The following is a 19,668-nucleotide window of genomic DNA, read 5'->3' on the forward strand; positions in this document are numbered from 1 at the left end:
TCAGGTTGACCTGCAGAGGTAATGGAGAAGGCCACGGCTGTACCGGTTATTTGAAGCACATTTGATCTCACCGTTAGGTTAAGGGCCTCGGGTGTGCCCCTCAGGTTAAGCTGCCGGACTGCAGCTGGGAGAATGATGGTCCTTTCGGTTCCATCATCTAGGACGGCAAAATCATCTGTGCTTCTTTCTCCATTAAATGGTGTGACCTTTGACACTTCCAACTTGACCTTTGAACAGTTTGGTTGGTCAATATGCAGCTTCTTGGTTGCTCCCATCGTGAGCATGCTCAGCTCCTTCTGGAACTCAGGTACGGCGTCCTCATCGGTGGGCCAATGGTCACCTGATGGCTGAGTAGCTGGAATGTTGGGTGGACTGGGTTCCTGTTGAGAGGGCAGTGGAACTGTAGGAGGTGGTATAGGGGTCCCGGGTTTTGACAAGCAGACGGCTTGGTGCGTCGGCTCTGCAGTGAAGGCTACTGGGCCTAGCGCTGCACTCGGTCGTCCCTGGAGGGCTGCGTATGCATGGCGGTCAACGGACACCTGCTGGGCTGAGCCCTCGGGTAGGTGGACGGACTCTCCCGGGTGGATGGACTCTGGACCAGCATCTACTTTCTTGTTCCTCTCCAGGAAAGATGAGACTATGTGGGCCTCCTCCAATTTCCACCGGGCATATCTCATCCGCCGCTGTTGCATCAGGTGTTCCGTGATGTACTCCCTTTCCTGCAGATCTTGCCGAGTCCGCTCCTCCAGGATCCGACATCGCTCGTCTGCGATTCTGTCCTCCTTGATCTGCTGTTCGACCTCCTGTAGAGCCAGGACCCTCTTCCTCTCATTTAGAGCGGCAACTTGGGTCCCCGACAGGGCTGTTGAGCGACCGCTGTGTTGGCTTCTCCCGCTGGATGCTCCCGAGCCGCCCGGTCCAGAAACTGCCCGGCTGGCAGCTCTGGATTGGTGAGCAGAACCTGCTTGGTTGGGCGCTCTGGAGTGGTGGACGGAGCCGGCCTGGCTCGACACTCTGGAGTGGTGGGTGGAGCCTGCCTGGCTGCACGAAGCAGGAGGCGGTTCCTCTGCGGGCTGGCTCGGTTCCAGCAAGGCTGCACTCGGCTGTTGTCGCCTCCGCTGGGGGTGAGGCAACCCTTCAACCAGCAAGGCGGGTTGTTGCCTTGTGGCATGGGCCTTGGGTGGGACGGTGGCTCCCTGGAGCGGCTTCATGGCCCTTTTGTCCGGCTCCGCTTGATCCTCCAATTTCTCTTCTTCCTCCTCTTCATCCTCCAGCCTTCTGCCTTCCTCTCTGCCTGCCATCGGTTCCATTACATCCGGCTCGAAGGACCATTGAAAGAGTGCTGGCACTCGGAATAGTTCGTATATGGGTATAGGTGAGGTGTAATGGACAAAATGGTGAGCAGGCAAGGCCACCGGCCAGGCTGACCAAGACGAGGCAGAGGCAGAGGATTCGGTTTAAGGTTTTAATTGGTGTGTGCTGTACAAAGGGGACAAACAATATACAAGGTGTGGCATCAGTAAACGTATCCAAATCATAAATAGCAGTTACATCCAATAACGTCAATACTAAATAATATTCATGTCATGGGCAGCCTATATATATACAATATCAACACCTACACAATACACACATATATCTATATATATGAATATAATAGGTTGAATAATATGTGAATATAATAGGTTGAATACACAGTATATATACACATACCTACATATATACATACACATACATATACATATGCATATATATATATATATATACATAAACACATGTGTGAATACACATATGGGTGATGCCGTTATGCAGGCCAAACACTATGTCTATTAGTCAACAGTTCGATTCAATGACCCATTAAGAAAATAAACAACTCAAGTACTGCTGCTAGTCATATAGTAAACAATAACAGGTGCAATGAAGTGAGTCCATGATGGGTGATTAATAGTTGTGGCAATGTATAAACAGTTGGGTTTCCAGAGGCTTTTGAACTCACGTTTGGTTAGTGGACGCACACAGTTGGAGAGTGAAGAGAGAGGGTGCTGGAGGTTTGTAGACAACAAGACACCACTGGTGTGGTGATCTTCTCAGCTTGAACGGGGGAATGAGTGCAGGACAGGTCCACTTATAGCCTCCAACACCTGTGCGTGGCCAATAGACAAGCTGCCACTCACTCAGGCTTGATTGGATGGGAGTTACTCTCCATGAGCCTTTTGACACCCAGCATGACGCATTTTTAATATGGACACAGACTGTCTGTCGAGTCGGTCCCGTACAGCAGTGGCTCCCGGTTGGCCCCCGCAAGACACTGCGGGGGCAGTGAGGGTTTGATGCAGGTTTGATGAGTAATGAAAGGATAGAAAACGAACCGGAGCGTACTTAGAAGTTAAGCCTGGACCTCAAATTTGAGGTCACTTTTCGCCAGTAGGTAGTGGCAGCTTCAACGTTGGATAGCCTTACTGGGGGCTTACGGTTTGATGACGTGACAGCTGACAGCTCCATGGTTTGATAAGGTCAGTGTTGTGATCAGTGGAGACTGGGGGGGTCACAGGGGTCAAGTACCCTGTGGGCTGATGACCTTATATGGGCCGCGGACCTTATGGGCGAGTCAAAAAGCCTCAAACGAGGCAGCCCCAGTCCTCTGAGTGTCAAAAAAGACAGGCACTAGGTCCATGCAGCCTCCCCAGTATTACTTATAACAAATAATATTTACAGAAACAAATAATACGGTATTACATTTTGTTTTGCGACGCATCGTGAGCTTGTTGATCAGCTAATTTCATGTATTTGGCCGAAGTGGTTTATGGTTTGTAACTAGTAACTAAAGCTTTCAAATAAATGCAGTGGAGTCAAAGTACCTACAATATTTGCCTCTGAGAGGTAGTGGAATATAAAGTACTGTAAAAGTATTGGAAATAGGAAATACTCAAGTAAAGTGCAAATATAGTGCTAAACTGTATAAGTGTATGTAATTATGTAAATGTACTTAGTTACTTTCCACCAGACGTCTTTCAAACAACCTGAACAGCTCAGTCTCTGAGGCTTAGACAGCACACATAGTGATTAGAAACAAAACCGCCAGCTTGTTCTCACCCGACATCATTCATCTTTCTTTGAGCCCACAGACAGACATCCTCTAATTACAACTACCTGCCGGGATCAGAAACCTCATTATTTTACAGCACAAGTTTGACGGGAAGGGAAATGAGATGGCTGTGTTTTTGACACGCAAAGATATTTGAAGTTTGAACTTTTTCTAAAATTTTCACATAGGCTACTCTAAATGTGTCAGGGTGCGATCAGAGGACCCAAAAGCAGTACGACCAAAAGGCAAGATTCACAGTTCAGGATGTTTATTAAACTATAACTTCCCATAAAATGGGGCAGGCAAAACAAGGACACAGTAAGCACGCTGACATGAAATGACGATCTGACAAGGGACTGAACAAACTGGGGTATATAAATAGACAAAGACTAACTAGACACAGGTGAACTCAAAATACAATCAAACGCAGGATAGGCTAACAGGACAAAGAGGACACAGTCACACAGGTGAAAACACTGACACATCACAAGGTAGGTGAGACAAGGTAGGGAACAGCAACTAGGCAGACAGGAAACACTAGGGACCATACTACAAAATAAGATACACAAAACCAACAGGGTAACAGAAAACCAAACAGAACAAGACATGGCAAAATACTGAACATAAAACAACCACATAACCATTAAGGTCAAGCCACATATTAGTCCAGTGGTTTGGACCTAAGTCAATGCTCAAATACAAAGGCAGAGGAGCGAGGCGTGACAAAATGTTGTTGAAATGTATTTATTGGAATGTATTGATTTGTTTTTACTTGCTGGCACTCTACACCAGTGACCAGACTCAACACAATATAAATATTTTCTTTAAAATGGTGACTTTCACATTCACAATTCCTACCCCACAAATACACCCGTAACTTATAATTTCATATTTTGCATTATAATGCAAAAGTCAAAGTATTGACCTAGCCTGGTCAGCTTGAGTGTAAATAAATTGTTTTTCAGAGGTGTGTGTTTTGGAATTCTAACAAATTGTCAAACTCCTATATCCCTTGCATCCTCTACTTGATTAATCTCCGACTGTTTAGTTAGCCAAATTGGGACTTATTTGCAAGTACTTATTTGCAAGATCTGCATGAAGTTGAGCTCTGTCGGCGTCCTTGGTATAGGCTAATAATTCTAATAAAGTTTGTGTCGTCCGCAAAAAAGGTAGACATCGGATTGTATCACACTTGGTAAATCATTCGTATGAGCAGGGATTTTTTTGTACTGCTGTTGGCTGTTTGCCTTTCTGTCTAATAACTAATCAATCAATCAATCAATCAAAAAAGAAGGACTCCAAAAAAGAATAAATACACTCAGACTTGTTTCCATTTAGGATGTATACGCAATCAATTCATAGACTTTGGTTATCATATAGATCTCATACTGATGTTACTGATGTTTTAATTGTTGTCCTTTTGTTACGGTAATCCCAAATAACATTTGGTCTCTGCTTACATTGTCTTGCTAAATCTTCTCCATATAGCCTAGTGTTGTGTTCTTCATGTTCTCACAGTTTCAGAGTTATTTCATTACTTTCAATTACTTTCATTTTTGTGATACCATCCAAGGGGAAATTGTGCTTTATTCAATGGCCTGCTCTTGCTATTTTGCACATATCCTCTATTTATTTCAACTTTAACTTTAATGATCTCCATTTAGTGTTGACAACATAGTCAGAGAAGTGGGAGCTTGTATATCTGCTATCTTTGAATTAGTTAGTTCATGAGGTAGGCTACTTCAAAATTGTCATTGATAGTTTACTGTTAGCTACTGTATGCTGTTGGCTGCTATGGAACTCCAACAGATAGATAATTAAGTTAAATGCTGGGTGGTGGTGGAGTGTATAAAGCATGTGGTTCCCAAACTTTTTCATGTCAAGGACCCCCGGGCCAAATTGACACTCATTAGCCTGTGGACCCCCATTTGAAAATGTAGGCCAAGGACCCCCATAACATAATATTTTCATGGTTATAGCAGTGATTTTCAACCATTTTCATCTTAAGGAACCCCAGTTTGACCTGAATTAGGCTACGGTCCCACATTTCTATCTATGTGTATCCAGTGTATTGTAAAATCAAAGTTAACTTAACGCTCAATTTTGTATACTGAAAAATGAATATGCTGTTGTTCTTGTTCAGAAAACAAATAAATTTTTAATGAGAAAAAGAAAAGTTAACTTGAACTTGCACGCTGAGAATGTGCAAATGGAACCAAATGGACCTGTTAGGGTACACTCTCTTTGTTAGGGTACACTCCCGTTAGGGTACACTCTCTTTGTACACTCTCTTTCAACAGAAACAGGAGATAGGCTCCTGCCCTATATGGGCCTCATGGCTCGGCAAGGCTTACTTACTTACTTCCCACTTTGAGGCCAGTCCATTAAGCATCTGTGTCATTTCAGATTGAGGTATTTCATAAAACTCTTTAGTGGTTTAGGGATTACTCATCTCTCTACCATGAGACCTGACTTTGTTTAAACTCAGTTAAATCTGTTACATTTAGGAAATTTGAAATACTCAAAAGTAGGCTATAGTACAAATAGGCCTACACCAAAATTGTACAATTGTACAAAATTGTAGTAGGCCTACTGCACTAGTAGTGCAGTACTTAAATGTATACTTGGTTACTTTCCAACACTAGAATCACGTACAGTATTTCAATATATCATCACTTGGTTAACGAGACATTTTGCAGCAGTGTCTCCCAGTCCTCCTTTCCTTGGTGTCTTATAGCCTACTGTAGTACTGTGTTTGGCCCTCGAGGGACTCCATACTTCACGTGTTCCCTACAATGATCCTGATAGGGGGGCGTGTGTGTGTGTGTGTGTGTGTGTGTGTGTGTGTGTGTGTGTGTGTGTGTGTGTGTGTGTGTGTGCGAGTGTGCGTGTGTGCGTGTGTGCGTGTGTGTGTGTGTGTGTGTGTGTGTGTGTGTGTGTGTGTGTGTGTGTGTGTGCATGCGAGCACTGCAGTCCCTACGGTATAGCATGTGAATCGTGGTGCATGCATGTGAATTAGCTGCTATGGTACAGGCTTCATGGAGCTATCCATCACGAGAATCCTTTTGTGAAACTTAAGACGGTGGGGGTTGGTGCTCCACACTATCCCACTATATAACTTTTATTTTCTTTGTGCTGCATGCAATATAGATATATAATGTGACCCGGCCGTGCATGTGAAAGACACATTCAGCAAATCAGAGGCCAATTCAGAATGTGTGATTGTTGTCTGGACTCTCTGGAGTAGTCGGGGACAAAGACTCTTGGTCATATTGATTGGAGCCTGAATAGTGTTGGTTGATTTGAAGAGAATAATGAGTCATATTTTGTATTAAATGTACAAACTGACAGAATCATGTCTAGAGCTAGATAAAATCGATCAAATTTACTTTATTTATTTATTAAATACAAACTGACAGAATAATGCCTAGAGCTGGATAAATTTGACTTTATTTATTTATTTATTTATTTATAATAACCATTCACTCAACTATAACAAGAACATAAGAAAGAGCATAATTATGCTATGATAGTAACATTATCTTAAAAGGATCCCTGGCTAATTAGCCAAATATGCCTTAATGCCCTTTATAACTAAACGAACACAGAGTTCTCCCAACTGGGATAAACGGTGGGGTCAGTGCGGTGCGTCAAACCACACTTGGCTTCTTCTATTAGTAGAGTGTTCTATATGGCAGTAGGCCTAAATGCTGGACCCTGAAGCCAACGCTGCAGAAGTCTCTAGATGGGTGCTACACCAGAATGTTTTGTGCAGCAGTCACGTCACGTGCACACATAGACATCAAAGGGCCCCTGCCCTTTTACTTAAAAAACAACTGCCCTCTCCAGACCACAAATGCAGCACGGTGAAAATAATACAAATGCCCCCTTTTCCATGCCAGCAGCAGGAGCATTGCCTCTTTTTCAAACTCTCCTGAACTTCAACGCGACATCTTGAGTTGAAAGAATGTGTGCTCTGTGTAGAGATCCATGTCGTACGCCGCATCTTCAGTATAGCTAAAGAGTGAGAAAATAGCATGATCTACAAGCTCTCAACGACATCGCAGCGCGATGGGTTGAGTGCTTGTAGATCCGCTGTTTTCAATATTTTGGGTCAAAAGTGCCCTTTTTATAGGGAATTTCATCCCCCACCTCTCTCTAACATTCGCTGCACGTCCCTGGTGTGCAGTACTGAACATCAGCAAGAGTGTACATGTTACCAACAATAATCTGTAATGATGGAATGCCAAGGGTGAGCCAGAAAATTGCAGCCAGGAGAAAGAGACTTATAGCAGGACACTGCCAAAGACATCAGCCAGCCAGCAAGTTATTGCTGTTGGAACCAGCACACGGGCACCGGTCATGGAGGACGTCCCACATTAACATAATGTGGATGTAGGCTACTCAAGAAAGACGCAGGAGCGCAAAGCATCAACGAAATGGCCAGATGTATGGAGAACCGGGATGACTGGAAGCGACGATGAAGGGCTTGTCTGAGGACGACCTATAGATGCTTAAAATATTACTCATTTAAAAGTAGGCATCATGCAACAGGAACAGATCCTTGTTGCCGCACGACAGGGAACGTTACTTTTGAAAATTAAACAAGCTAGAGTCTAACTGGAATGTTTTCCTTGACTGGATGGACATGATCCAACACAACACAATGGCCTTATATATTCGCCTGGTAAGAGCCACTAGGATAGTGTCACTATATAGCCTACTAACATTGTGAAAATAGCCGATCTACAAGCTCACAGCACCTTGCACTGTGGGGCGTTGTGAGCTTGCAGATCGGCTAATTACAATGTTTCTTTCTTATGTAGGACTATTTGACAATTTTGCCAATTGTTAAATAGGTCTTAATTTTCACTTTAGAAATGTGTCAGATGTGTCATACACTTGTATGTGTGTCAGTTTGTTAAGGCTACTGTTGCACACATAGGACCTCCCAAAATAACTTCGAACTCCCACACATTAAAAACAAGTAAACAAAACAACAGCCCATTAGGCTAAAACATAACTACTTTAGCATGTCCATGCATAACTGGAGGGAGTATAATTATTTCCATGTCTTATTAGCATCTCTCTCTCTCTCTCTCTCTCTCTCTCTCTCTCTCTCTCTCTCTCTCTCTCTCTCTCTCTCTCTCTCTCTCTCTCATGCACTGTAGTATGAGGTCTTCTGAAGCCACAGCTCCCTCTACAGGTTATGACCAGTGTATTTTTTTTCCCACCGAACGCAGGAGGAAAACAATCACAGTGTCATTGGTCCCAAGTCGAGAGGAGGACGCACACATGCACGTACACACTGGCACACACACTGCACTTCAGTTCAGACTGACTGCACACAACGTGTAACACGGGGGTGCAGTCAGTCAGACAGTGTCATCATAGGATGATAGATGACATGTAAGGCTGCCTGCGTTAAGAATCACGGATTTTACGCACATCTCCAAGGATTTCTTATAACGGTGAATGCAGCTTCCTTTCTTTCTGCAGATACGACGGACAGTCAGGCTGGACTATAATCATGTCTCATTGTGGGAATAGTTGAGTAGCGACGACAACTTTCCCTTAATTCCCTTCTGACTTCTTAACAACAGCTGTTAATAGCCTACAGCTTGGATTTTAAGATTGAGAGAGAGAGATAGAGAGACTGAGAGAGAGAGAGAGAGACAGATCGAGAGACAGAGAGAGAGAGAGAGCTTATAAAGACGGACTGCATCATAACAGGCAATCGACAATGAATGGAAAACGATTAGCCTAATGTTCTTATAATAAGACCCATGCACCGTGCACGGAATTAATGATCACCGGATCGGAGTGTTTTCCTGCAGCGGGACATGATGCGTTGTTCGGCGGGGTTGATGTCCATGGATGATGGGCGGACTAATGATGATGATTGGACCGGACACTGACTGGGGCTGATATGCTAGATGGACTGACTGACTGACTGACTGACTGACTGACCGAACAGGAGACATGATTGTTTTGGGCAGGAGATCAATGTGTGTGAGGTAGACTGCTGCTGTTCACGGCGAGGGAGGCTGCAAGCGCACGCACACGCACGCGCACACACACACACACACACACACACACACACACACACACACACACACACACACACACACACACACACACACACACACACACACACACACACACACACACACACACACACACTCATTACTGTGAGGAGGATGGAGAAGGCAGCAGCACCGTTTATGATTGTCTGATGAATTATTCTGCATATCTTTTCTCCCTCCGGAAGATGCAGTCTTTTTTTTTAACTCAGGTGCGCAGCAACATTATTAATTGCTGGTTTTGGAAACGGTTATTGATACTGTTGTGAGAGGATATGGATAGTGTTTTTATACTTTTATTTGTATTTATTTTTTACTATGTGACAGGTGGAAAAACTATTGACTATAGGATATGACATGTGGAATAACTATTGACTATATGATATGACAGGTGGAAAAACTTTTGACTATAGGATATGACAGGTAGACAAACAATTGACTATATTATGGATATGACAGGTGGAAAAACTTTTGACTATAGGCCTATTAGGCCTATTCAATGTTTGCCTTTTTCTTCTTCTTTTTTGCTGCTATAGCAGGCTACTATGGATTGGCTGATTTTGCATCATATTGGACTATCCATGGTACTTCCTAATGGACTATAACACTGCCAACCAATCCAATGTAGGCTACATCATCCACTCTATAATTATTCAGATGTCACTTCTGAGGTTATAAATGCAACAAAAAAAGGCATAATTACCCAAATATGCATTTAAAAACGCCTCGCACGATGGCTAATGATAAGTGGACTGCATACCCTGTGATCTTGCTGTCGGTATTTGCAGCAGGCGCCGCTTTCTCCGGCGTGTTCAACACTTCAGACAGAGACGTCTTCGCCGAGGACCTGCTGCGGGTCAAGCTGGCCGTGGACAAAACCACCGAGCCGCAGCGGAAGCTCCAGCCCACAAAGTCCCATCCCAACCTGTACTTTAACCAAACGGACGTGCCGCTCCTGAGGCAACGCTCCTCCACCACCCACAGTCACATATTTAAAGTCATCCGGGCGGCGGTCCTCACCATGCTGTCCAACGTGCCCGTTTACATGCCGCCCGCGAAGCACGCGGAGTTCGCCGGCAAGTGGAATGAGATCTACGGGAACAACCTGCCGCCCCTGGCGCTCTACTGCCTGCTGTGCCCGGAGGACTCGGCCGCCCTGCGCTTCCTGCTCACGTTCATGGACAGGATGGCGGGCTACCCGGACTGGAAGGTGACCGCCGCTCCCAACGACGAGGTCCCCACGGCACACTCGCTCACCGGCTTCGCCACCGCTTACGACTTCGTTCACCCGCGTCTGGACGAGAAGCGGCGGGACGCTTACCTCGAGAGGATTCGCTCCGAGACGGCGGAGCTGTACGAGCTGTCCAAGTACAGGGGGTGGGGGAAGCAGTACCTGCAGAACCACCAGACCACCAACGTCCTGGCCATCCTGACCGGAGCGATAGTGGCGGGGAGCCACGACGACCCAGAGTCCATGATCTGGAAGCAGGTGGCCGTGAGCTACATGGAGAAGACCATGTTTCTGCTGAACCACGTGGTCGACGGCTCCCTGGATGAGGGCGTGGCCTACGGGAGCTACACGGCCAAGTCGGTCACGCAGTACGTCTTCTTGGCGCGGCGGCATTTCAACGTCGACAACACGCGCAACAACTGGCTCCGGGGACACTTCTGGTTCTACTATGCCACGCTGCTGCCCGGCTTCCAGCGGACGGTCGGCATCGCTGACTCCAACTACAACTGGTTCTACGGCCCGGAGAGCCAGCTCGTCTTCCTGGACACGTTCGTTATGCGGAACGGAACGGGCAACTGGCTGGCGCAGCACATCCGGCGGCACCGGCCCAAGGACGGGCCCATGGGCCAGTCGTCGGCCCAGCGCTGGGCCACGCTGCACACGGAGTACATCTGGTACGACGCCGGCCTGGCGCCGCAGCCTCCCGCCGGCGCCGCCGCCGGCGCCCGCATGCACGTCTTCTCCAACTGGGGCGTGGTGACGTACGGGGCGGGCCTGCCCAGTGGCCAGGGCAACACGTTTGTCTCCTTCAAGTCGGGGAAGCTGGGCGGACGCGCCGTCTACGACATCGTCCACGGCAGGCCCTACTCCTGGATCGACGGCTGGAACAGCTTCAACCCGGGCCACGAGCACCCCGACCAGAACTCCTTCACGTTCGCCCCCAACGGACAGGTGTGTGTGTGTGTGTGCGTGGGAGCGTGCGTGATGGCACAAATTCATATAAGAGTCATTATGGGTTTGATTAATTTATTGTACAAAGTACTTATACTCAACCCAACCCTGACAACAGCTGTTTCACACCAAACTATTTACAAATGTCCTAAACTGTATATCTCTGTTGTCGGGAAGAAACCACCTAACTCCAAAAAGTAATTCTTTAAGAAAATGAAGAAATGAAGAAAACCTTTTATTTGTAAAAAAAAAAGAAAAGCATCATTGCATCATCAAAGTTGGTGTTCTGAAGCATGAGTTCAAGTCCGTTGCTCTCCCCATGTCCCCCATATATGGGGACTAGGTTGGTGGAGGGTGTGTAGAGACCAGGATCACATTAGATGATTGAAACAGGGGTGAAAAATGGGTTACAAAATCGTTGGATAAAAAATATATTAAAAAAAAAAAGTTGGTGTTCTGACTTTATATATTCAGTAAGGGAGGGACTACAGTGGAGAAGAGATCCAGTAGAGCAATAATAATAATAATAATAATAATAATAATAACTAGAAACAAATCGCTGCAAGCAGCGATAAGGCAGGACCAAGCAGGAAGGCAATAAGAAGAATATGCTTGAGAAAAAGTCGTTTTTTTTGTTTACAGTGGGGGCAGGTAAGGGTTCTTGAAGACTCATACAGAGTTGGCGGTGCCCAGATTTGAACCCACAGCCTTGTGTTGCAAAGACAAGAGCTCTACCTACCGAGCTAACAAGCAAAATCATTCAATGTTTTTGTAGCAAGTTGCACAAGGACAACTAATGATAATGTGGGTATAAAGATTTATGAATTGACTGCGTATAAACCAGAAAATATACCAGATTCGGATGAGGAGCTCAATGCGTGCAAAACCAATTAAATGTGTCTGAAACAGGGATTCAAGGTTAACTGAAAAAATATTATTAAACTTCAGAGAAAATAAACAGCTTTGAACATTCATGAAAAACAAATAAATGGGGCCCACTTTAAATTGTTGACTTGAAAGAAGTCCCAGTTCAGTTCCTATTCAGTTTAGGGAAAGCAGTCTCTTTCTCCAATTCGGAGAACCAGATTACCATAATTGTGGGTGAAGTCCTTTCAGGACTGCTTGGTCCTTTAATAATAAACCTTTATTTATATAGCACCTTTCAAAACGAGGTTACAAAGTGCTTTACAAAAAATAAGAACAAATACAGTGCACACATAAACAACAGTTTACAATAATAAAAATAAAGAACAGGCAATGTACATAAATGCAGTAGGACATTAGAACAATAAGGAGTATTTAGAAAACGTTTAGGCGCTAAAAGCAGCTAAACTAAATCAAGTCATCAGGGCACGCGAGTATATCACTATACAGAAAATAGCTGATGTACAAGTTCACAAACGTTCGGCGTGTTTCAAACAGAAAGTACTAGTAGCCTACCTCATAACATGTCTACGGTGGATTTGTATGAATCAAACACTTTGCAGATGGAAAGAAATTCGTACAGCTGCAACGTTGATGAGTTTGACGTTACTTTTCTGTTTGGATGTATGGGCTGTCAATGGCAAAGTGCGGCTTGTTGCCACCCTGCCATTAACTTAATGGACTATTGCAGTCCTTCCTTGTCTGTGGAACTTTCTTAGTACCAGGCGTTGACACTATAGGCCTATTGCCCACCTGCCCCTGGCAGGGAAACAAAACCTTCGGGCAGGTGGAGTTTGCTTTCAGGTTGCCTGACCGGGCAAGTGCTCGTTTGAGAGATAAGATAAGACAAGATATCTGCATGTCTAAACTCTTGAATGTGGCCAGAGCACTGCATGTCTTCTGGTCTGTGGAATGTAAAATTAGAGCACTGTGTACCTACAGTATACTGTGCTGTTTTCACTGTTTTTCACTTAAAAATATAAAAAAACAAGTGTGAACCCATTCATATTCATAGTTATGTAAGTATTTACCTTAAAATGTAGGCGTGAGAGGATTGAGAGCCCTGTGTTAAATGGAATAGTACTGTAATTCAATCATTTTATAATGGGCGATTTACATTTTGGGTAAGTGGGCGTGACCTTTGGGCGAGTAAAACTTGACCTATACTTGCTCGATGGGCAAGTGCCTCTGAGACCTTAGTGTCAACCCCTGACTATCATCAGTGTTGTTTTCGTCGACTAAAACTAAGACGAAAAATGTTCATCGCCTACCTTTTTTCACTGACAAAAACTAAATGGAAACAAAATGAAAACTAAGCTATGATGACTAAAACTACGACTAAATATATTGACACTTTCGTCAACAAATAAAAACGAGACTAAAATGTTAGGAAGGGACTAGTGGACAAGAGATCCAGTATAAGTCATTTTACAATTTGTTGCATGCTGAAAATAGCAGAGCTACAAGCTCACAACACGTCGGCTTGTAGATCGGCTATTTTCAGCAAATGTAAAAACGGTCATTACGACGGCATCAAGGCCCGCCAAAATACATTTTGTTCCACCAAATCAACTGTAGATTTAGTCGACTAAAATCTTATGACATTTAGTCGACTAAAACTAGACCAACACTATTCAAGAGACCATATGACTAAAACTAAAACCAAAATTTGCTGCTAAAAACAACGCCTGACTCTCATATCTTCCGCGGCAGGTGTTTGTGTCCGAGGCGCTCTACGGGCCCAAGCACAGCTACCTGAACAACGTGCTGGTGTTCGGGCCGTCTCCCAGCAGCCAGTGCAACGCCCCGTGGGAGGGCCAGCTGGGCGAGTGCGCCAAGTGGCTGCGCTGGACCGACGAAGGGGTGGGCGACGCCGCGGGCGAGCTGGTCGCCGCCTCCGCGCACGGGGACACCATGTTTGTGAGCGGGGAGGCGGCGGGCGCCTACTCCCCCGCCATGCGGCTGAAGAGCGTGTACAGGTACTTTATCTCGGGCACTGTGTGTGAATGTGTCGATCCCAGGGCTTTTCAACAGGGGGTCTGGGACCCCTATAGAGCACTGGTTCCCAAAGTGGGGTCCCCGGGGACCCCCAGGGGTCCTTTCCGGGGAGTTCCGGGTGGTCCCCAGCTAAATGATAGTTAGGAACCAAATGGATCCTTATGGGTCTGTAACTGTGAGAGTGTACAAAAGGACCCTAACGGGTCCATTTGGTTCCATTTGTACACTCTCTGAAAATGAATAGGTTAGGTTAACATTGATTTTACAATATATATTGGGGATTGGGGAGATAAAAATGCCATTTAATGGGGGTCCGTAGACTAATGCATGTCAAACTGGTGGTCCTTGAAATTAACCGGGTTGAGAATCCCTGCTAGAGCCGTAAGCGTCTTCTATTTTGGGGGTGCCTGGCATGTTTCTTCAAATGGGGGGTCCGTGGGCTGATTAGTGTCAATGTGGGGGTCCTTGACATGAAAAAGTTTGGGAACCACTGCCCTAGAGGGTCCTCAGAAATACTGCAGGGGAGCTGCCAAATCTTTGGTGTGATATGGAGTTTTTTTTTGAGGGCCTTTGTTCAGCTTTGTGTGCATGTGCACAAACTTTGTCCTATACACAAACATGAAATCCCATTTAACGATGAAACATTGAAGACGAAGGTGAAGACGCATTGGCCGGAATGATTGGCCGGAATGAGATGATGTATGATGATAAAAATTGCCCCTCACTCCACACAGGTGTGATTTTTTAAATTATTATAAAATAAATTACATTAACCATTTGAACCCTCGCACTCCTATATTAGACGGAAATGACAGATCTACGAGCTCACAGCGCATTGAAGACATGCTGTGAGATTGTAGATTTGCTATTGTCGGCAATGAGGTTTGGTGTACGCTACAGGGGAAAAAAAGAACAGACCCACGTACAAAGCCAAAGGTCATGTACGTTAAATGTCTGAAAACACACATTTAACATGAATCCAATATTATGTAATGGGGGGGTGGGGAAGGGGTCATTTTTTTTTCCTTTTTTCTGTAAAACATGATGATAAAGCTATTCTGATTTGTGATTCAGGGCGCTCGTCCTCCTCGACTCGCAGACGCTGCTGGTGCTGGACCACGTGGAGAAGTGGAGCGACTCGCCCGTCACCTCGCTCAGCGCCTTCTTCCACAACCTGGACATCGACTTCAAGTACGTGCCGCGCCGGTTCATGGACCGGTACAACGGGGCGCTGATGGACGTGTGGGACGCCCACTACCGGATGTTCTGGTTCGACGCGCAGGGCCGCAGTCCCGACACGCGCATACAGGAGGCCGAGCAGGCGGCCGAGTTCAAGAAGAGGTGGACGCAGTACGTCAACGTCACGTTCCCCATGACGGGCGCGGTCAGCCGCGTGGCCTACGTGATGCACGGGCCGTACGTCAAAGTGTCCGACTGCAGGTTCCTGGACAGCAGCAAGAACGGCGTGAGGCTCTCTTTGGTCATAAACGGCACGGAGAAGATAGTCTCCGTCGCGACGAGCCACAACGACATCGGAGCCAGGCTGAGCTACCTGGGTTTCGGAGGTCACGCCAAGGTCGAGGACAGTTGTCAGACCACGCGGTACGGCCTGGGGACGCAGCTCGTTCTCAAGCCGACCGGCAGCGGCGGCGGCGATAACTGGCTGTTCGACTTTGGATTTACCGTCAACGTGGTCGCCGGGGTCGTCCTCTGTGTGGCCATCGGAGTCCTGACCGTGCAGAGGAGGTTCTACATGTGCTTCGGCAGGCTGATGCGCTACGCCCTCCTCTCGGTGCTGCTGCTGTGGGTCGCCGAGCTGCTGTTCGTGGCCAACAGCTGCGACCGGCTGCTGTGCGGGGTGAAGTGGAAGAAGGACGGCGGCAGCGGTGGTGATGCCGACGCGAGCGGCAAGCAGCGCGGCGTCCTCCCGCCGTACGACCAGCGTCACTTCCCCCTGCCCACGGTCGTCATAGCGACGCTGCCGGGCTCCGGCGCCGAGATACTTGCCCACCTTTTCCACAACGTGTCCGACTTCCTGTACGTGCGCGTGCCCACGGAGCACCTGGACGTGCCCGAGACGGAGTTCGAGTTCGACTCGCTGGCCGACGCCTGTGAGTGGTCGCGCGCCGACGCGGCGGGCGGCCGCTTCAAGATGGTCCAGGGCTGGCTCGCCTCGCTGGTCCACGACACCAAGCTGCACCTGCAGAACATTCAGCTGGCAGAGGGGTCGGGCCGGGTCAGGCCGCTCCTCAGAGCCTTCTCCTCCTCTTCCTCCTCCTCCTCCTCGTCCTCCCGGGACAGGAGGAAGAGGACGGGGGCGAGGAGGGAGCTGAAGGGCAAGCTGAGGGCCAGCCTGGACCGAGACGCCGAGTACGTCCGGGAGATGAGGCGCCACGTCGCCGAGTACCCCGGCGCGCGCGTCGTCCTCGCCATGCGCAGCGGGAGCTGGGCGCTCAAGCTGCCCTTCGTCCGGGAGGTGGTGGGCCCGTCGCTGAGGTCCATCTACGTGGTCCGAGACCCCCGGGCGTGGATCTACCTCATGGTGTACAACAGCAAGCCCAGCCTCTACGCGCTCAAGAACATCCCCCAGCATCTGTCCTCGATATCCAAGGAGGACGCGCACGGCGCCTCGTGCCCGACTCTGGCGCCCGAGTTCAAGACGATACCCAAGCTCCTCCTGGCCGCCGCCTCCTCCCGCTCCTCGGGGTCGACGGAGGCCAACAACAACAACGCCGTCCTTCTGCTCGCCCACCTGTGGCTGGCGCACACGGAGGCCTCGCTGCGCGTGGGCGACACGCTGCCCGCGGAGGACCGGCCCCTCCGCGTGCGCTTCGAGGATGCGGTGGCGTTCCCGCGGGAGGCGGCCGAGAGGATACACTCGTTCCTGGGCGTGCCGCTGTCGCCGGCCGCCCTCGACCGGCTCCTCTTCGCCACCTCCACCGGCCTGTACGACCTCATGTACGAGGGGGACGTCTCGCCGGACAGCATCGACGTGTGGAGGGACAGCATGCCCCGGAAGGACGTACGGCTGATCGAGGACACGTGCGGCGGCGTGATGCGGAGGCTGGGTTACGCCAGGGTGGCCAGTTAACAGCACTATATGCCGCTGCTGGTCAGCTGACTCAACATGTGCACCGAGTTGTCTTGTTTACTGTGTGGCTCCCCGTCTCTTATACTGCAGGGGTCTTCAACGTGGGGGTCCGGGACCCATAGGGGGGGTCCTCGGAGATACTGCAGGAGGGTGGCCAAATCTCTGTGTTATAGGGATTTATTTTTTATTTAATTGTATTATTTTTAATTTTTTACATTTACCACTTGAACCCTCGCATCCCTATTCTGGGAGGAACATTATAGCACATCTACAGAACAAGCTCGCAATGTGTCACAGACGCCTTGTGAGCTTGCAGATCGGCGGTGCAGAGGGAAAAAGTACCAAAGCCAAAGGTCAAGTTTAGTCAAGTATTGATTGTTTTTTTAAGCGGTTCAATCTCTGAAAACACACATTTAACATGGATCCAATATGTAGTGCAGGTCCGTAGTTTATCTCGTAGTTTGGGGGCCCTTAATTGGCCTGAAACAAACGTTGAAGACCCCCTGCTCTACTGAGTTCCGTAAATAAATCGTATTTTGCACTGAACGTTGATGTAAAAATATATAAATATAAATGATATATGTTTAAGGAAAAACTAAAGGGGTAGCTTTATCATCTATGTGTTCAAGCTCTGTATCTTAATTATTTGTCTGTTCCTCTTCTATCTTGCGTGCCTTCTCCCCTTTATGCCTAACACAACTATTTAGACATTTTTTTAAATAGTTGAAATAGCTGATCTACAATCTCTCAATATTTGAATTATTTTCAAATATTTTTCAAAATACAAATACGAAAAAAATAAAAAAGCCTGAAATAGTTAAAGGGGTAAGGCAAGATATAGGGCTCTTATTCGCATTAGGGGCAAAACTATGTTAGCAAAGGGAGAAATGTTTTACATTAAAATGATTCAACGGGAGTTTTCATACTGTATATCGATCGTGTTTATTTATTCTGACGTGGAGAAAGAGTTGCTTGTGTATAAAAGTGCTGATTAAGATGTTAATGAATTATATATATCATGTGCTTTCAGGGACGTGCAGAGTGTTCGAGAGGAAGGGTCTGAAATCCTCGTAAGAACAAAAATAGCGAAAATAGCAGATCTACAAGCTCACAACGCGAGGCAACCCAGCACTCTTTAGCTAGTGGAGATGTGGCGTAACGACATGGATTTCGAAACAAATTTGTTCAACGCAAGTTCAACTCCAAGTTCAGGAGACTTCGGAAAAAAGTAATTCTCCTGAATGCTGCCTTCCGGTATGGCATGGAAAGGAGAGGCATTTGCATTTATTTTGGCGTATAAAATGCTGCATTCGTGGCCTGGAGAGGGCAGTTGTTTTACAGACGGTAAAAGGGCAGGGGCTGAAGCCCCCTTTGATGTCTACTTGTGCGCGTCCCTGTGTGCATCCTTTGAGTGCTCCTCCCCCATTATTACGGGATCTACAAATGTCATTATTACGGGATCTACAAATGTCATTATTACGGGATCTACAATCTATTTTTAGCAAATCTGTAACTTGGCAGTCGATGAAAGATGGTGGTGGATATAATTATGAATCATATGTTGACTGCATTTTAATATAAAATTATAATTATCCTAATTAATGTGCCATGGAGTTATTCAGTCTGAAGTATTCATCATGCCTGATTTATTTGAAGTTGAACCCATTAAGACCTGGTTAATGTAAAATGTATAATTATTCAAAGATCTTCACACATTTTCAAAATGCTCATAATTTCGTGACGGGAGTCGGGAGGAAACCTCATAACTCAATTTTTGAGGTTTTAGATTGTTTTGGCATAAATCAGTGCATTGAACACCCTCTACGTCTGTGTGTTGTTTCAAAAATATTGAACGAATATTTTACCACCACTTTTAGTTGAGTGCCAGTGTCGCTCGTCAAAAAAAATATTTTTTTAAATATAGGTCTACAAAGTCACAATGTGACTCAGGGGCGCCTGATGGAGGAGAAAGGAACTGGTCAGATGAACGTGTTCCTTCCACACGCTACGTCCAACCGGGGAAACTACCCCCTGTCAGTTGAAAAGAAGCAGCTTGGACTCCTGGCTCATGCATAGAAGGAAGGTATACATATACACAACGTCACAATGTGTTGCCTGCATGCAATGTGTTGGGAGCTTATAGAGCTGCTATTTTTGGCACGACACACACAACCAAGTTGAAATCAGGTACCAAATATATATATCTGTGGGATATATGTGTGAATGGAATAATATGCCACTCATGAATTAGCGTGGAAGCATATGAGCCTCTGAAAGAGGACTATTTCTAGGAGAGAGGAAACGT

The 19,668-nt window shown here is 46.7% G+C and overlaps 1 protein-coding gene across 1 annotated transcript; it reads left to right on the forward strand.

The window, feature by feature from the left end:
* Nucleotides 1-9,229: 9,229 nt before the first annotated feature.
* LOC310867973 (dermatan-sulfate epimerase-like protein) lies at nucleotides 9,230-18,394 on the forward strand. Its single transcript, XM_083778172.1, has 3 exons — nucleotides 9,230-11,350; nucleotides 13,988-14,253; nucleotides 15,347-18,394. The coding sequence occupies exons 1-3, from the start codon at nucleotides 9,878-9,880 to the stop codon at nucleotides 17,361-17,363; spliced, it is 3,756 nt and encodes a 1,251-aa protein (XP_083634298.1). The 5' UTR covers nucleotides 9,230-9,877; the 3' UTR covers nucleotides 17,364-18,394.
* The last annotated feature ends 1,274 nt before the right edge of the window (nucleotides 18,395-19,668 follow it).

Source organism: Protomyctophum parallelum (genome assembly GCF_964188405.1).
Source record: "Protomyctophum parallelum genome assembly, chromosome: 12".
Taxonomy (NCBI): domain Eukaryota; kingdom Metazoa; phylum Chordata; class Actinopteri; order Myctophiformes; family Myctophidae; genus Protomyctophum; species Protomyctophum parallelum.